This window comes from Sminthopsis crassicaudata, chromosome 5 (genome assembly GCF_048593235.1).
Source record: "Sminthopsis crassicaudata isolate SCR6 chromosome 5, ASM4859323v1, whole genome shotgun sequence".
Taxonomy (NCBI): Eukaryota; Metazoa; Chordata; class Mammalia; order Dasyuromorphia; family Dasyuridae; genus Sminthopsis; species Sminthopsis crassicaudata.
The window spans coordinates 298,993,236-299,009,673 of NC_133621.1; the positions used below are offsets into that span (position 1 = coordinate 298,993,236).

The 16,438-nt window shown below is 42.9% G+C and overlaps 1 protein-coding gene across 4 annotated transcripts; it reads left to right on the forward strand.

The window, feature by feature from the left end:
• Positions 1–9,530: 9,530 nt before the first annotated feature.
• LOC141542654 (galectin-1-like) lies at positions 9,531–14,963 on the forward strand. Of its 4 annotated transcripts, none has more exons than XR_012482227.1 (4): positions 9,531–10,088; positions 11,615–11,740; positions 12,601–12,772; positions 13,233–13,459. XR_012482227.1 is itself a non-coding variant. In XM_074267233.1 (4 exons), exons 2-4 carry the CDS (start codon positions 11,627–11,629, stop codon positions 13,440–13,442), a joined length of 450 nt encoding a protein of 149 aa, XP_074123334.1. In that variant the 5' UTR covers positions 9,540–10,088; positions 11,615–11,626; the 3' UTR covers positions 13,443–13,459. The 4 variants fall into 4 exon arrangements, 3 of the variants coding, with proteins under 3 accessions (XP_074123334.1, XP_074123335.1, XP_074123333.1); XM_074267233.1 differs by having other exon boundaries at positions 9,540–10,088; positions 11,615–11,694; XM_074267234.1 differs by lacking the exon at positions 13,233–13,459 and adding an exon at positions 14,719–14,963 and having other exon boundaries at positions 9,542–9,775; positions 11,615–11,694.
• Positions 14,964–16,438: the final 1,475 nt, after the last annotated feature.

A 16,438-nucleotide genomic window follows, 5' to 3' on the forward strand; every position in this document is an offset into this window, starting at 1 on the left:
TCCAAGAAGCTGTAGAAGGCAGAATGCAGAATGTAGAATGCAGGGCCTATACTGCAGTAAACTGTTTCAATAGACAGGCTAAAGGTGGTTAAATGCAACCCCCAGGAATCAAACCTGTTGATGAGTTAGGAGGACTGTCTACCTCAAGCATGGGAAGAATTCCCCGGTGGAAGAGGTGAATGTGAACAATTTGTTCTACTGGCCATGAATATACCTTAAGCAGGCACTGAGGAGCATTTAGAGCTTGGTCAATCATGGAAGATGTCAAGGTCATCCACCCCAGCCCTTTCCATTACCAGGCTTTTTGACTTTTATTTTAACACTAAACTCCAGTGATTCTGGAAGAGAGAATGATGTCAAAGACTTCACACAACTCAAATCCACTTTATTTATAAGTCAAAAGCTAACATCCATAGAAGTTTACCATTTTTACGGAACTCTTATAGACAAGAAGTCCAGTAGACTTGAAAGATAATTCTTGTTGCAAGGAAACTCTGAAGCCATTGGATCTAAATAGCCTCAAGTGAAACAATCTGGCCAGTTTACTGAATGCAGAGATGGATACGCATTTTTTTTTTCCCCAAAGGGGCATCAATGAAGATGAACACCATGAAGCTGGCACAGATTTTTCAATCCAAACCAATTTGGTCAATAATCTTATAGTCAACCGAAAGGAATGAATGGCGATGAGATTGTCCCTTACGGGAAAATACCACACCGACATCATCAATATCTATGCTTTCACCATGATGAACCCTAAAGAGGTCAAAGGAAAAATTTATGAAGAACTAGATAGAGATCCTCATTATCAGGGTCCTGAAAGAAGACAAGCTTGGAATTCTGTTTGGCTTTAACACTATTCTTCTGGTTTTGTTTTATTGTTTCTTGATTTGTCATCATATCATTGCCTTCTTTTTGGTCAATTCTAATTTTTAAGGAGTAACTTTCTTCTGTGAGCTTTTGTACCTCCTTTTCTATTTGACCAATTTTACTTTTTAAGAAATCTTGTCTTCAATGAAATTTTGACTCTAATTTCATTTGACCAATCTCCTCATTGAATTTTTGTACCTCCTTTACCAATTTCCCTAGTCTGTTTTTTAAGATGCTATTTTCTTTAGTAATTTTTATATATCTCCTTTATCAAGTGGTTGAACTAATTTTTCATAATTTTCTTTCATCACTCTCATTTCTCTTCCCATTTTTTCCTCTAACTCTATGGCTTGATTTTCAAAATTCTTCTTGAGCTCTTCCATGACTTGGGACCAATTCATATTTTTCTTGGAGGCTTTAGATGAGTTTTGACTTTGTTATTCTTCTTCAAAACATGTGTTTTGATGTGTTACCATAGTAACTTTCTATGATAAGAATTTTTTTTTCTCTTGTTTATTCATTTTCCTAGTCTATGACAAGGGATTTTAACTCTTAGTTGAAATAGATTCTGCTCTCAGGGGAGAGGGAGAACTGTCCTAAGCTTTAGGGATTTTTCTGTAGCTGTTTTCAGAATGGGCCTGAAAGTTTTTGGTTTATGTGATAGTATCCAAGGAGAGATGTTAATTACTGTACTACCCTGTACCCAAGCACTTTTTATTGGCCCCAGAACTGTGAAAAATGGCTCTGCTCCCCCACTGTGACAGGAAGTTCTAGTGTGCAAGTCTTTTTCATCTCCTTGGGCGTACCATCAAGGAATGCAACCTGTATCCAGGTATGGCTAAAAGCAATAGAGTCTTGTCTTGGAGCTAGCAAAAAGACCCCTGTAATCTCCTTCTGTTCAGTTGTTTGACCCCTTACTGTCTATGGACTGAGAACACTGGAAGCAGCCTCTGCTGATTCAGTGGCTCCTAAGGCCTGACCCTAGTTTGCTAAGGATACATATAGGCTGGTACAGCCTGTGCTGGATTGCAATAGATCTTTACTGCCAAGCTGCTAAATTTTCTTCAGCTAGAAAATTGTTTCATTCTGACTTTTTTGTGGGTTCTGATGCTCTAGAATTCCTTTAAGGTCATTATTTTAAAATACTAGAAGGGTGAGAGCTCAGGTGAGTCCCTTCCCAATTATATAAGTGGACATGCTATTCAAGCTTCCTTTATGTGGTTGTTGTGAGGATCAAAATATATAACTCTGTAAAGTTTGCTAAGTATTTTCCAGATATGATCTCCTTTGATTTTTCACAACTCTAGGCCATTATCAAACAACTTATATAAATGCCTCAGGAAACTGAGGCAGGCAGAATTTAAAAATCTTCTCCAGGGTCAGAAAGCTAGTAAAGCATCTTAAGCTTTTCCTGATTCCAAATCCATGGTAATGTGCACTGTGGCACCCCCTAGTGACTGTGATTTAATGGAATAAACTTGTAATTTTGCTTTCTTGTCATCAGGGGAAAGATCTGACACAATGTAAATGGAGGGAGTGACAGCGACCTTAATAAAGACTCCAGGTACAGTCAGAGAAGATCACCATTTTGTTTCCTTTTCCACCTTTAGCTCTTGTTCCTTTCTTGAGCTATAAATTGCATTCTCTGATCCTTGGTTCCTATCTGTAAATTGGGATTCTAAGAGAATAAAAACAGGGCAATATAAATCCACTCCTTGAATGTCAAGAAAATCTAACTTCAAATCTCACCTCCTAAGTCCCCTAACTTAAAGAGGTAACTCTTTAAGATAAGGGTTCCCAGATCTCCCTAGGGTTCATGGATAGATTCGAAGGGATATATGAATTTGGAGAGGAAAAATAGAAATGACACTAAATGTACTAGTTTCCTCTACTTAAAAAAGAACCATATTTTTAAAAAGAAGAGTTTCACCAAAGTGCTTAGAGATCTCCGACACAAATCCATTCAAAAACCTCTACTTTAATACTGTGTAGATTTAATATGGGGATGGATAGAAATCCTCTGTGTATATACTATCATTACAGATTGTCCCTGTCCCTATCCCCTGACAGAATACTCAAATCTCCACTTGAAAGGGACCTCATACATTTACTTAAATAAAATCTTCATCTGAAACTTTCTCCCAAAGTGGTCATCCAGGCTGCCTTGGAAGTTCTCCAAGAATGGGAAATTCACTTCCTAAGGTGGTCAATTGGTTCCACTTTGGACAGCTCCCACCATTGAATTGAATGGACAGTTCCCTCTGCACCTTTCTCAAATTCCTGCTAATTCTGCCTCTGGAGCTGGGCAGGATCAGCTAAATCTTCTCTTGTAGGACAGCCCCTCTGTGTTTGCAGGGGAGACTGGAGGGCCCAAGCCCAACACACCCATCTATTCCTTCTTCTTTGATCTATTTCAAGAATAAGAAGAACACTCCATAAATTTGGGAGAGGTTAGAGAAACACAAAGCAAAAAAAGAAATAGAAAAAGAAAGGGAAAAAAAAAAAAAAAGAAAGAAAGAAAAACATGATCAGCAGCAGAGGGCGCTCCCAGCAGCACACAGGAAAAATAGACTACTCTCCCACGTGTCACAGCAATCTCTTTATCAAGAGCCAACTTTCCATTATATTATCACTTGTTATAAACTGGGGATCTTCTCCCTCTACTAGCAGGTTCCTGATTGAGACAACGTCCATTCTGCCAGTCAATAAGACTCCAGGAGAATCTGTCCCACATAGGATCATAGAGTTTAGATGTGGCTGGGACCTGAGAAGCCACAGGATTATAAAATTGAGATGAGAAAGGGCCTTCCAAATCAAATTGGTTCGTTTGCATCATCTCCTGGTTGTGGGTATCTTCAGCCTCCTGTGGAGGTCTCACAGGCCCTTACTAAGGAGAGAAAGATGGGTCAAGTTCCCAAGGCCGAGTCTGTGGTTTTCTAATCTGTACTCTTTGCCCAGTTTGCATCAGCCCTGCCATTTCAGCTCAAGGAAATGAGTGATGGAGGCAGTTATATGGTGCAGTGGATAGAGCCCCAGCCCTGAAGTCAGGAGCACCTCAGTTCCAGTTCAGCCTCAGACAGTTAACTCTTCCCAGCTGGGTGACCCTGGGCAAGTCACTTAACCTTAGTTGCCTCAGCAAAAAACGACAACAACAATAACATCAATAAAAGGAACTAAATGACAGGGAAGTAGTGAGCCCACTGGTGCTACCAGAGAAAGAGATCCAGAGTGGGTTCTTCCTGTAACCTATGACACATCCTCCCCTTAGGCACCCACAGATACTTTCCCTGACAATGAGATTCAATGAAAGAAGAGATAAAAGGTCAGAAAGTTGCATCACATTCTCAGGAACTTTAGCCTGTCCCTTGCAGCCTCCCGATACAGATAAGGCCATTGAATGCTTTCTGACAACAGGCCAGAACAACAAAGCCTCCTGGTATATAGTGCAAAGAGCACTGGACTTTGGATCAGAACCACATCAGCTCCTCACTGCCCAAGGGACTATGTGGCCTCACTTTGCCCATTTGTTAAGAAATCAAATGGTTGCTTAGTCCCTCCACTTTATGTCATCCTCTGATTAGGATTTCTCCCTTCAAATGGACTCTTTGGAGGCCAGGAGGCTCACTCTCACCCAGACCAGAACATAACCTTCCTCTAGCTGGCCCCAGTTCCTTTCCGAAAAGATCAGATTCCTGTTCATTCCAAAAAAAGTTTTCCATTGGCTCCCCCAGTCTGTCTATCATTTGCCCCAAACCCATCCTCCAGAGAGCAGTTTGGAGGGTTGGTTGTAGAGAGAAAGGTTAGAAAAGAACAGCTGCAGAAAGGATGGGACCAAATGGCTGTGTCTGTATGTTTTCAATGACCTTCCAACTTTGGAAATTTGGCCACCTCCACTCCTGAGATACACCCCCTTGTCCTTTTGTGCTCCAGATTGGGGGAAAGTGCCAGAAGGTTGGGCGCTGGAAGAATGTTGTGATGAGCTCTCTAAGGAAACTCTGAGACCTGCCAGCTATTTGAAGGGTCCAAAAACCTCCCTGAGTTACCCTCTCGGGGTTGGAATTATACATTATTCTTCAGGGTCCCAAAGCAGCCCAAAGCTCATAGGAGCATTTCTCATCCTCTGTCATGGTCCAAATAAGTGTGCCAGGAGGTCCTTGTCCTGGAAATAGATTGAGCATCCATAAATGGGACATCCTCTGGGGCTGAGGCTTGGAAAGGATCCCGTAGAGTGGAGAAAATGTGTTCCAGAGGAGAGGGGGATGCTCTAAATCTCCCTACCCCATTCCTACAGTCTGTGTCATCTTTCTCCTCTCCTTCTCTAATTCCAACCATGACCTCCCCAGCCCTTCAACGGCTGTCCCTTCCATGTCCTCCCCTTTGCAAGTTATCTTTGACAAACTGCTAAGTCTAGAGGGAGGACCAATGTCACCAGATCTATGGAATGGATTAACCATCCCCTGGTTGTGAGGAGCTCCATTGTGTGGGGATGGGGAAGTGAGATGTGGAGAAATCCTTTTCTTGTATTGAGAAGGAAGGGAAAGAGACAAAGTGGAATGGAAGAGGAATGGGGGCAGAAGTGAATCTTCTGTCAGAGGATCAGACTTTTTGGAATGAATGATGAGCTCACACAGTCAACTCCACTCCAGCCTTATACAGAAAGAAATCAGGCTGAAAAAGATCCAGAGGAAAATGAGGAAAGTTGAGACAGAAGAAGCAGTGGGACAGGGGGTAAGTGATCCCTATTCTAGTCATCCCTCTTTAAAATAATATCCAGTTAATCTCACAGATACCCTATTACCTTCTTCTCTAGGAAACCAGTTTATGACACCTATTACCTTGGCCCCAGTTGCTTCTCTAAGGGTTTAGATCAGGAAGGGACCATACATCTGTGCTGCTCAAATGCCCTTGTCCTTTGACTCCTGTTAGGAGGAGCTAAGTTCATTGTCATTGTCCTTAGTGTTTCTGCCAGAGTAGCCCTTGATTGTTCATTCTTTCTGAACCTCTTCCTCTCTTGTCAACTCCTCTTCTGCTGGTTGCCTCCTGGCCTTGATTGGGACCCAACTGGGCCCTGGAAAACTGGCAAAGTTCTTTCTGTACACTTTTTTAGGGACCATTTCCATCCCTGCCTAATAAGATGAAGATAGCTATAGGAGAATGAAGGGGAATGCAAGACAATGGCTAGGGAGTGTGGGGAATGGAAGGTAAGGCTGACCCAGTTACTGGAGAGTTTTCCCATTGAGCTATTACTTCCTACCCTCAGGATAGAACCACAGCCCTTCCCTCATCATCCATCCTTGACCAAGGGCCAGGATACTTGTGATGGCAGCTAAAGAAGGCTCTGGAGCAACCAGTGGGACAGAGAGAACATAAACCTGAGATTGAGCAAAAATCTATAGTGCAGTCCTGATTCTGTTGCTCATTTATGTGACCTGGAACAGGTCCCTTCCTGATTCTTTGTGTCTCAGATTCTTGACATGTAAAATAAGAAGTGATCTGGTTCAATCCCTTAGGCTAGTTCCTCTTTAAACAGATGAGGAAACTGAAACTCAGAAACATGAGAGGCTTCCCCAAAGTCCCAGAACCGGGACAGACTCCCACTTCAGCACTAACTATCCTGGAGGAGAGTCTGGTTTCTAGATCCTCCCCTGAGGGTGGCCTCTCCATACCTGGAAGCTCTGAGTCCCCTCACCTCCCAGACAACCCTAACCTTGCTGTGCTCAGTCTCTTTAAATTATTGCCGTAATTTGAATCTGAAATCTGGATTGATCATAAGTGTAGTGGGAGATGTATCACTTGATACCAAGTAGTAAGTGGGATATGGGAGGGATGAAATAATTTAGACATGGGGGAGAGCTGAATCCTTTACACACCTACTTGCATTTGACCTTTGAGGAGAAGTACCAAAATAGTTTTACTTCAGTCCCAAAAGGTTGAGCTAGGACTCAACATCAGGAAACTTTTTCTTTTTCTTTTTTTTTTTTTTGGAGGCTGGGGTTAAGTGACTTGCCCAGGGTCACACAGCTAGGAAGTGTTAAGTGTCTGAGACCAAATTTGAACTCAGGTCCTCCTGAATTCAGGGCTGTTGCTCTATCCACTGTGCCACCTAGCTGCACCTCATTGTTCAATTAAAAGGGAAATTGAGGGAATTCTGCAACTAACCCAATTCTTTCAATAGTCAATTATGGGCCTAATGCAAATTCTTTGTTGGGAGAAAACTTTTTTAAATTGTGGAAATTGGAAGAAAGTCTTATTATATTGTTTGAACCTGGCCTTGGATGGCTGACAAACTGGACCACCTGTCCCTGCTGCTTTGAGACCCTTACCTAAAGACCTAAGTTATGCTGACCTAGAAACTGACCAGATCCAAAGATTGATGTAAGGAGTTTTCTCATAATTACATCCCTCATGCAATTTATATCTAGAAAGTGGTCCTGTACTGATCAATCACATGTTTCTATATTCTTTTAAAGGGATAAAAATACTTGTGGAGGGGAGGGAGTAGGAATATCTGTCTTTCTGAATTCAGGAATTTCTCCCTCTCAAATTGGAAAGTTCCTATTCCTTCAATTAGAACTCAGATTGACTAAGTTTATATTGTTTCCTTGAAACTAATTGACCTCATTTGATAAATTGTTTTTCACATATAAGAATTTCTCTTTGCCTGTATTTGGGGTGCAGCCCACGATGAGGAAGGGGCCCGCTAAGACTGGTTTGTTGAAGCATTGCCAGGCATGCCTTAATATATTGATAAGCTTGGAAAACTGAGCATTTATGTCCTCAGTCATTTAATCAATCACTCATAACAACCAGGAAGGGATTTGATGTTTTTATAGAGAGGGAAACTGAGATTCACAGTGGGTATGAATGGATCATAAGTCACACAGCTGGCAGTCCAGAGGGAAGCTGAGTGCCAGGACTGAGGGGAAGATGAAGAGGTTGGAATCAGGCTGTGGATATGAGGTACCTGGGGTTAATGAGGAGATTAGGGAGAGAGGAACTGTGTTTATTCTGCCCTATTCACTGATTAGAGCTCCTCTACCTGGTCATCATAGTTTTTGTTTCTCTAAACTCTCTAAGGTCTGTGGAGTGATTCTCTTACCCTTCAGAAAAATGGTGGGAGAAGGAAGAGTCAGGGCTATTGGGTACCTGAGTCTTGCCTGCAACTACAGAGGAGCTGTCCAACAGGAGAGGATTTAGTTTACTCCTACTCAGTCCCAGATGAGGATCTGAGCATGAAAATGACTTGCAGCTGTAGGTCCTGGTCTTCAGGTCTCCTTCAAGAGAGAGACAAAAAGCAAGGGGGAAAAAAGGAGGGAAGACGAGGAAAGTCAGACCTTTATGCATTTGATTTTGAATTTGATTTTGTGTTTTAATTTATTTAGTTCTGATAGAACAAGGTTGAGATCCCCCATAGTTTTGCTGTTTAATTATTCTTGCAGCACTCATCTTCTCCTCTAGGGATTTGGATGCTATACCATTTGATGCATATATGTTTTGGATTAATTTACTTCATTAACTATGAGCAAGATGGAGTATCCTTCCTTTCTCTTTTAATTACGTCTATTTTTTCTTTTGCTTGATATGAGATCAGGATCACTTCTCCTGATTTTTTTTTTAACTTCAGCTAAAGCATAATAGATTCTGCTCTAGCCTTTTATCTTTACTCTGAATGCATCTCTCTACTTTAAATGTGTTTCTTGTAAATAACTTACTGTAGGATTCTGGCTTTTAATCCATTCTGCTATCCACTTCCATTTTATGGGAGAGTTCATCCCATTCACATTCACAGTTAAGTTTACTAATTGTATTTCTTGCCATCTTGTTTTCCCCAAGTTATATTTTTCTCTTTTCTTTCCTCTTTCCCTCCTCCCCATATCACCACCTCCCTCAAACAGCTTTCCCCTTTTACAGCCCCTTCCCTTTCTAATACTTTTCCCCTTCTATTTCTGTTCTCCCTTCTATTAGCTTCCCCCTTTCTTTTCCCCTTCCAGTTTCCCCTTCTATTTCCATATAGGGTGACAAGTTTTTCTGTGACACTAAATATGTCTGATATTCCCTCTTTAAGCCAACTCTGATGAGAGTAAGATTCACACAATACTCATTCCCCTTCCTTCTTTCCCTCAATTGTAATAAGTCTTTTTTTGCCTCTTCATGAGATGTAATTTACACCCCCATTTTAACTTCATTTTCTTCTTCCAATAGATTCCCTTTTCTTCCTCTATTTCTTTTTTCTGACCCCATTCTGCACAGATCAAGTGAACCTAGAGCCACAGTTTCTATAAAAGTAAAAATTTAAAAAAAAAAAAAAAAAAGGTTGCTTAAGTCTCTCCGTGCTATGCCATGCTCTGATTATGGACTCTTTGGAGTTCAGGGGAGTGATTCTCATCCAGATCAAGGGATTGCCTTCTCTCCAGGATATGATTCTTAGCCCCTTCCTGCCAATGTCAGATTCTTGTTCCTTCTAATAGTAGGTTTACATCACCTTCCTCCATCTCTCTACCAACTCTCTACGCTCCAATTGCATCCTCTAAAGAAGAGATTTAGTGGCCTGTCGGGGTTGAAGGGAAAAGGTTAGAGAAGAACATAGTTTGATTTAAAGGAGATGCGACCAGAGTAATCTCCTCCTTCATTGGCTGACCCTCCTAAGACGACTTCAAAAGTTCCGTCGGCCCCGCCCCTCAAATACGTCCCCTCCTTTTTGTACTGGGTTGGGCGAAAAGTGCCACAGTGGAGGGCTGGGGAATGGTTCAGTACTCGGCGGAAGCCCGGAGCCACACCATCTATTTGAAGGGTCCAATATCTCCGTGAGTTACCTTCTCAGGCTTGGAGTTGAACGTTATTCTACCGATACCCAACGCAGCCAGGAGAATCACAGGAGCATTTCGCAGTCTCCATAATGCCCCAAGTGAGTGCGCTAGGGTCCAGGCTGCGGGTGTCCTTACCCACGGTATAGACTTAGGGGCCAGGCATGAGGATTCCTCTGGTATTGATGCTTGGAAAGAATCCCGGATAATGGCGAGAGGTCTGCTCTGGAGCTGGAGGGGATGTTCTTCCCTTCCTTTCTTTTAGAGCGAGGGCACCTATTTTTTTCTCCATCTCTGTTGCCCCATCCTGAACTTCCCAGCCCTTGAAAGGGCTACCCCTCCAGTTACCACCTCCACCTCCATCTTGAAACTGTCCACTATCCGTGGCTACTGCTCCAAGGTCTTGACAAGCAGGTAAGTCCCGAGAGATCCTGGGGAGAAGGGAGTTGAGGGAAGTTGAACTTGGCCTGGGTGAAATTAGGGTGTCCCTTGACAATTAGGAGTTACCTCTTCATGGCGGAGGGAAGATAAGTTATGGGGAATTTCCCTTTCTTGAGTCGAAAAGGAAGGGAAAATTTCGAGTTCTGCAGAGATGAATCTTTTGCCATGGTATCCGACTTTCTGAAATGAGTGATTGTCTTACAGAGCTAACTCCATTCCAGCCTGATGATACAGCAAAAGTTCAGGCTGAACTTTGGAAAACAAGGGAGCTGAAGAAGGCAAAAAGGGTGGGGAGGAATTCCTCAGGTCGCTCCAAATTCTAGCCCTGCCTCTTTAAAAATAAGACCTATTACATCACAAATACACTTCTTGCCTCTTCTCTAGGAAACCAGTTCATAAAACTATCCACCTCTTCCCACTCAGTCTTTTTTACTTTTCTATTAATTTAGAACAGACAGGGACCTCACATCTGGGCTTCCTGAGTTTCCTTACCCATCTCCCAAAAGGATGGGGCAGGAGAAGCTAGCTTCCTTCACCTTAATGTTTCTGCCAAGACCACCCTTGATTTTCCATTATTTCTGAACTCCAGTTCTTCCTTGCCAAGTCCAGTTCTCCGGGGTATAACTAGTTCTTGCCCTTGAGACCAAGACTTGGATCTGGAGAATAGGGGAAGCTCTTCCTGAAAAATTTCCTGGGGAGCATTTCCTTCCCTGCTTATTGGGATGAAGAGGGAGGCTGGACAATGGCTGGGCATTTATGGGGAAAGCAAGGGAAGGTCAACCTAGCTGCTAGGGAGTTTCCCCATTGAGCTATAGTCTGTCTTACCCTTGGGTAGAATCACAGTGTCTTTCCTCCTTCATCCTCCCTCAAGAGCTAGGACATATATGATACCAGCCAGAGATGGTACTGGGGAAGCCAGTGAGACACAGCATGGACCTGGGACCTAGGCAAAACGTGTATTCCAGTTACATGCATTCCAGTTCTGATTCTGTTGCTCCCTTGTATGTTCTGGGAGTGATTACTTCTTGCTTCTTTGAGCCTCAGTTTCCTGATGTGTAAAATGAGGAATGGCCTGAATCAATCACCTAGGTTATGTCCTCATTTAATAAAGGGAGAAAATGAGATTTAGAGATATGAAGAGGCTTCCTCAAGACCCTAGAGCTGGGACTGACTCCCATTTTAGCACTAACTAGTTTTTTGTGGGGTAACCAGATGGTGCAGTGGATAATGTTGATGCTCAAAAGTCAGGATGACCCGGGTTCCAATTCAGCCTCACACCCTTAAAACTTCCTAGCTGTATGAGCCTGGGTAAGTCATTTAACACCACTTGCCTGCAAAAAAAAAAAAAAAACAACAACAACAACAAAAAGCTTACTAACTCGTCTAGGGAGAGTCTGCTTTCCTAGAATCTTCCTGCTGGGTGGTCCCTCCTCATCTGGCAGCTCTGAATCCTCTCAGTTCTCAGCCAGACCTAACTTTGTTGTATTTGGTCTCTTCAGAACTTTAAAGTTATGAATCTGAACCTCCAACCTGGACTGGGTGTAAAAGTAACAGGAGATATACTACCTAATCCCCAGCGGTAAGTGAGAGATGGGAAGGATGAGACAAAATTTGATGGGCGAGAGGTGAGTTCTTTCACACCTGCTTGCCCTTGACCATTAATTAGCCCCATCAAACTGGTTTTCTCTTAGCATTAGATGGCAGAGCTAGGACTCAGCATTAAGCAAAACTTGCCAACAGGAGCTTCCCAGTAGCTGGAATGGACAGTTTAGATAGAGGGAGCTACTTGTCTCTAGCCAGAATACTGTGTGGGACGTGGAAGACCCCTACCCAAAATGACTACTCAGAGATCACTCAAAGTAAGAAAGCAGAAAGATTGTTATTAAAGTCTCATGAGAATGAGCAATCCTACCATGAGATAAGCTCGAGGTAGGAGGGCTAAAGAATTAGTAAAGATACATAGCTTTTATAGATTTTGTTACAAGAGATTACATCACAAGTAAGAGAGCATTGAGAAGGAGGGGGGCATCTAATTGGTTGTTGCTATCCAGAGAGATTGGAACGGAAGGTTTCTGGCTTAGGCCTTCAGGCTTTAGATAACCGAGCTAATAGACTAAATATCGATAAAAGTCAAAAACTGATAAATATCACCGACTTAGGTTAAGTAAATATAGGCCTGCACATATTGTATTTATGCAGGTCATTGGGAGACACAGAAATAATGAAAATAAAATACAGAAAAAGAATTCATACATTCCTGTAAGTTCTTCACCTTATCTCCCCATTCCACCATGTACCATAATCACTTATTAGTCAGGGGGGGGGGGGGAGAAGGGATACAGTAGAAGAGCATCCTTGGTGCTTCAGGTCAGGATAAGGTTAGAGAGTCCCTTCAGGGTTCTTCTAGCTCAGGAATACTTTGGGTGGCGATTTCTAAGGCTTAAAGGGCCCATGTCAATGATAGCAATGTGTTCTCCATTCCCAGATTTCAAATCGACCTGGGCCTGGATGAAAATAACATCGGCCTACACTTCGACCCACGTTTCAAGTTTCTTTATGACAACAATATCATCATGTTAAATTCGAAACAGGGTGGCAATTGGGGAGAAGAACAAAGGGTCACTAGATTCCCCTACAAGGCAGGGACAACGGTAGAGGTAAGCCCCTAAATTTAGAGCATGGAATGTCAGAAGCACCCAAGAATGTTTAGGAATGGCCCAAGAGATGTTCTCAACCATTTGATGGAAGAGACTTGGAAGCAATCTCTGATGGGGGAAAGGTGGAGTGCTGAAGGAGAGAGGAGTCAGTGGGTTTGCAAAGGGCACTGGCAAGAATCCCAGCATCCCTTGAGCTGAGAAAAGTCTGGGGAGAAAGGAAGGCAGTTGTGAAGGGCAGTAATGTCAATGGAATGAGAGAAGAGTCTGGGGTATAGCAGGAACAAAACAGGACCAGAGAATTGGAGCTGGAGAGGAAACTGTGGGTCAGAATGGAGTACAATGATCTGACCAAGGTCACACAGTGTGCTGTAGTCAGTGTCTCAAGGAGGAATTTGAATCCAAGCCTTCCTGTCTATAAGCCCAGGGTTCTGTGATCATCTTCTGCCCTCCCTCCATTCAGGTCTTTATAACTTTTGAAGGAAAGGAGTTTAAAGTGGAGCTTCCTGATGGTTCTAAGATTGTTTTTCCCAATCGCCTTGAATTAGAAAACATAAACTTCATGTCAATTGCTGATGATTTCAATGTCAAAAAGATTGACTTTGATTTGAGCCCTCCAAGCAATCCAGCTTCAGAAGAGTCTTCTGAACCCTTGATGCTCACTTATTACTAATAAAAATGTACCTCTGCTTTCTTTCTTTTTTCTCTTTGGACCTCTGTTTTTAATGAGAGGAATCTCATTGGCAGTGGAAGGGTCTGTGGGTGTCTTAAGAAGCTGTCACAGACTTCCTGGGGCCCTATCCTTGAACCTGTACGTGAGGTCAGAGGCTCCTGACTCACTTCTACTTGGTTTCCATAAGAAACCTGAAGGTTGCTTAGGGCTCTCTATGTTCTGCCATCCTCTGATTAGGATTTCTCCTTCAGATCCACTCTTTGAGTCCAGGGGAGTGATTCTCACTCAGATCAAGGGAGGGCCAGAGTATGGTCCCCCCCCTGGCAATGTCAGTTTCTCGTTCATTCTAAAAGTAAATTTCCCTTGCCTTCCCCCATCTACCAGTCATTCCAACTACATCCCCTAAAGAGGAGACTTAGGATTCCGTCGGGGTTGAGGGGGCATAGCTTAATATGGAGAAGATGGGACCAAAGAGTCATCTCCTCCTTCATTGGCTGATCCTCCTAAAAAGACTTCAAAAGTTCCGTCGGCCCCGCCCCTCAGATACGTCCCCTCCCTTTTTGTACTGGGTTGGGCGAAAAGTACCACAGTGCAGGTGTTCGGTACTCGGCGGAAGCCCGGAGCCACACCATCTGTTTGGATACTTCCGGGAGTTACCTTCTCAGGCTTGGAGTCGGACGTTATCCTACTGAGACCCAGCGTAGCCAGGAGAATCTCAGGAGCATTTCTCATCCTCCACAATGCCCCAAAGTGAGTGCGCCAGGGTCCAGGCGGCGGGTGTCCTTACCCACGGTATAGGCTTAGGGGCCAGGGCTGAGGGATCCTCTGGTATGGATGCTTGGAAAGAATCCCTGATGATGGCAAGCTGAAGGGGATGTTCTTCCTTTCTTTTAGAGCGAGGGCACTTAGCTCTTCTCCTTCTCTGTTGCCCCACCCTGACCTTCCCAGCCCTTGCAAAGGCTACCCCTCCTTTTACAACCCCCAACACACCTTTATTTTGAAGCTGTCTGCTCTCCCTGGCTACTGCTCCAAGGCCTGGACAAGCAGGTAAGTCCCCGAGAGAACCTGGAGAGAGGAGAGTTGGGGGAAGTGGGACTCGACATGGGGGAGATTTAGCGTGTCCCTTGGCAATAAGGGGCTCCATCTGCATGAAGGGAGGTAGGGTATGGGGGATTTCCCTTTCTTGAGTTGAAAAGGAAGGGAAAATTTCGAGTTTTGCAGAGATGAGTCTTTTCCCATGGTATCCGACTTTCTGAAATGAGTGATTGTCTTACAGAGCTAACTCCATCCCAGCCTGATGATACAGAAAAAGTCCAGGCTGAACAGAATTCATTGGAAAACGAGGAAGCTGAAGAAGGCAAAAAGGGTGGAGAGAATTCCTCAGGTCGCTCCAAATTCTAGCCCCGCCTCTTTAAAAATAAGAACTATTACATCACAAATACACTTCTTGCCTCTTCTCTAGGAAATCAGTTCATAAAAGGGAAAAGACTGGGTAATTTTCAGATGGGAAAAATGCTATTTTTACTGTCACTAACTTCCAGTTTGGGTAATATTACTCTGTATTTTTAATACATTGAAAATATTATTCTACTATATATCAAGTTACTTGCCTTTTTTTTTTTTTTTATTCATTTTTCCAAATTATCCCCTCCCTCTCTCCACTCCCTCCCCCCCCCCCCATGGCAGGTAATCCCATACATTTTACATGTGTTACAATATAACCTAGATACAATATATGTGTGTAAATACCATTTCCTTGTTGCATATTAAGTATTAGCTTCCGAAGGTATAAGTAACCTGGGTAGATAGACAGTAGTGCTAACAATTTACATTCGCTTCCCAGTGTTACTTCTCTGGGTGTAGTTGTTTCTGTCCATTATTGATCAACTGGAAGTGAGTTGGATCTTCTTTATGTATTCTATCAGAATACATCCTCATACAGCATTGAAGTGTACAGTGATCTTCTGGTTCTGCTCGTTTCACTCAGCATCAGTTGATTTAAGTCTCTGCAAGCCTCTCTGTATTCCTCCTGCTGGTCTTTTCTTACAGAGCAATAATATTCCATAACCTTCATATACCACAATTTACCCAACCATTCTCCAATTGATGGACATCCATTCAACTTCCAGTTTCTAGCTATAACAAAAAGAGCTGCCACAAACATTTTGGCACATACAGGTCCCTTTCCGCTCTTTAGTATTTCTTTGGGATATAATCCCAATAACAGCAATGCTGTGTCAAAGGGTATGCACAGTTTGACAACTTTTTGGGCATAATTCCAGATTGCTCTCCAGAATGGTTGGATTCTTTCACAACTCCACCAACAATGCATCAGTGTCCCAGTTTTCCCACATCCCCTCCAACATTCATCATTATTTGTTCCTGTCATCTTAGCCAATCTGACAGGTGTGTAGTGGTATCTCAGAGTTTAAACATGAATTTTAAAAGGAAATTTAAAATGAAATGTTCAGAAAATGAAAAACAACATCAACACTATCACATCATTGTTGAGAAGGAGTCCCTCAACTTGCCTATACTGTCAGGTGCCCAAACTATAACATAAAAAAGATGACAAACACTGAGAAGAATTTCACAATCCCTAATTACCAAAGGGGAAGTTGCTGAATACAATCAAGGGAAGCCCTCTTTCTCCTTTCGGACCAGTCTCAGGAAGTTTAAAGAGATGCGCAGAAAAGATGGAATTAGAGTGGAAAGATACTTCTTGGCTCTGGAGTCAGAGTTATTAGCTTGATTCTGGCCTCTGACATTCACTGCATAGATGACCTTGGAGAAGTTCCTGCTTCCTTAGGGGTAAAATGAAGAGCTTGGCCTCCCACGTCCTTCTAGCTCTCTACTCCAGTACTCTTATGAACCCAAATCACTCCTCTGTCTTTCTTTCTCTGTAACATGAGGAAATTGGACTTGATGGTCTCTGTTCTCCTCTTCTGAAGTACAGTAAATTCCCAGTGTGTCTCATACATTCATGTTTCACCACC

Coding starts and splice junctions, on each gene's coding strand:
- LOC141542654 (XM_074267232.1), top strand. Junction 11,695..12,600: donor ATACTACCTAATCCCCAGCG/GTAAGTGAGAGA, acceptor CTCCATTCCCAG/ATTTCAAATCGACCTGGGCC. Junction 12,773..13,232: donor AGGCAGGGACAACGGTAGAG/GTAAGCCCCTAA, acceptor CCCTCCATTCAG/GTCTTTATAACTTTTGAAGG.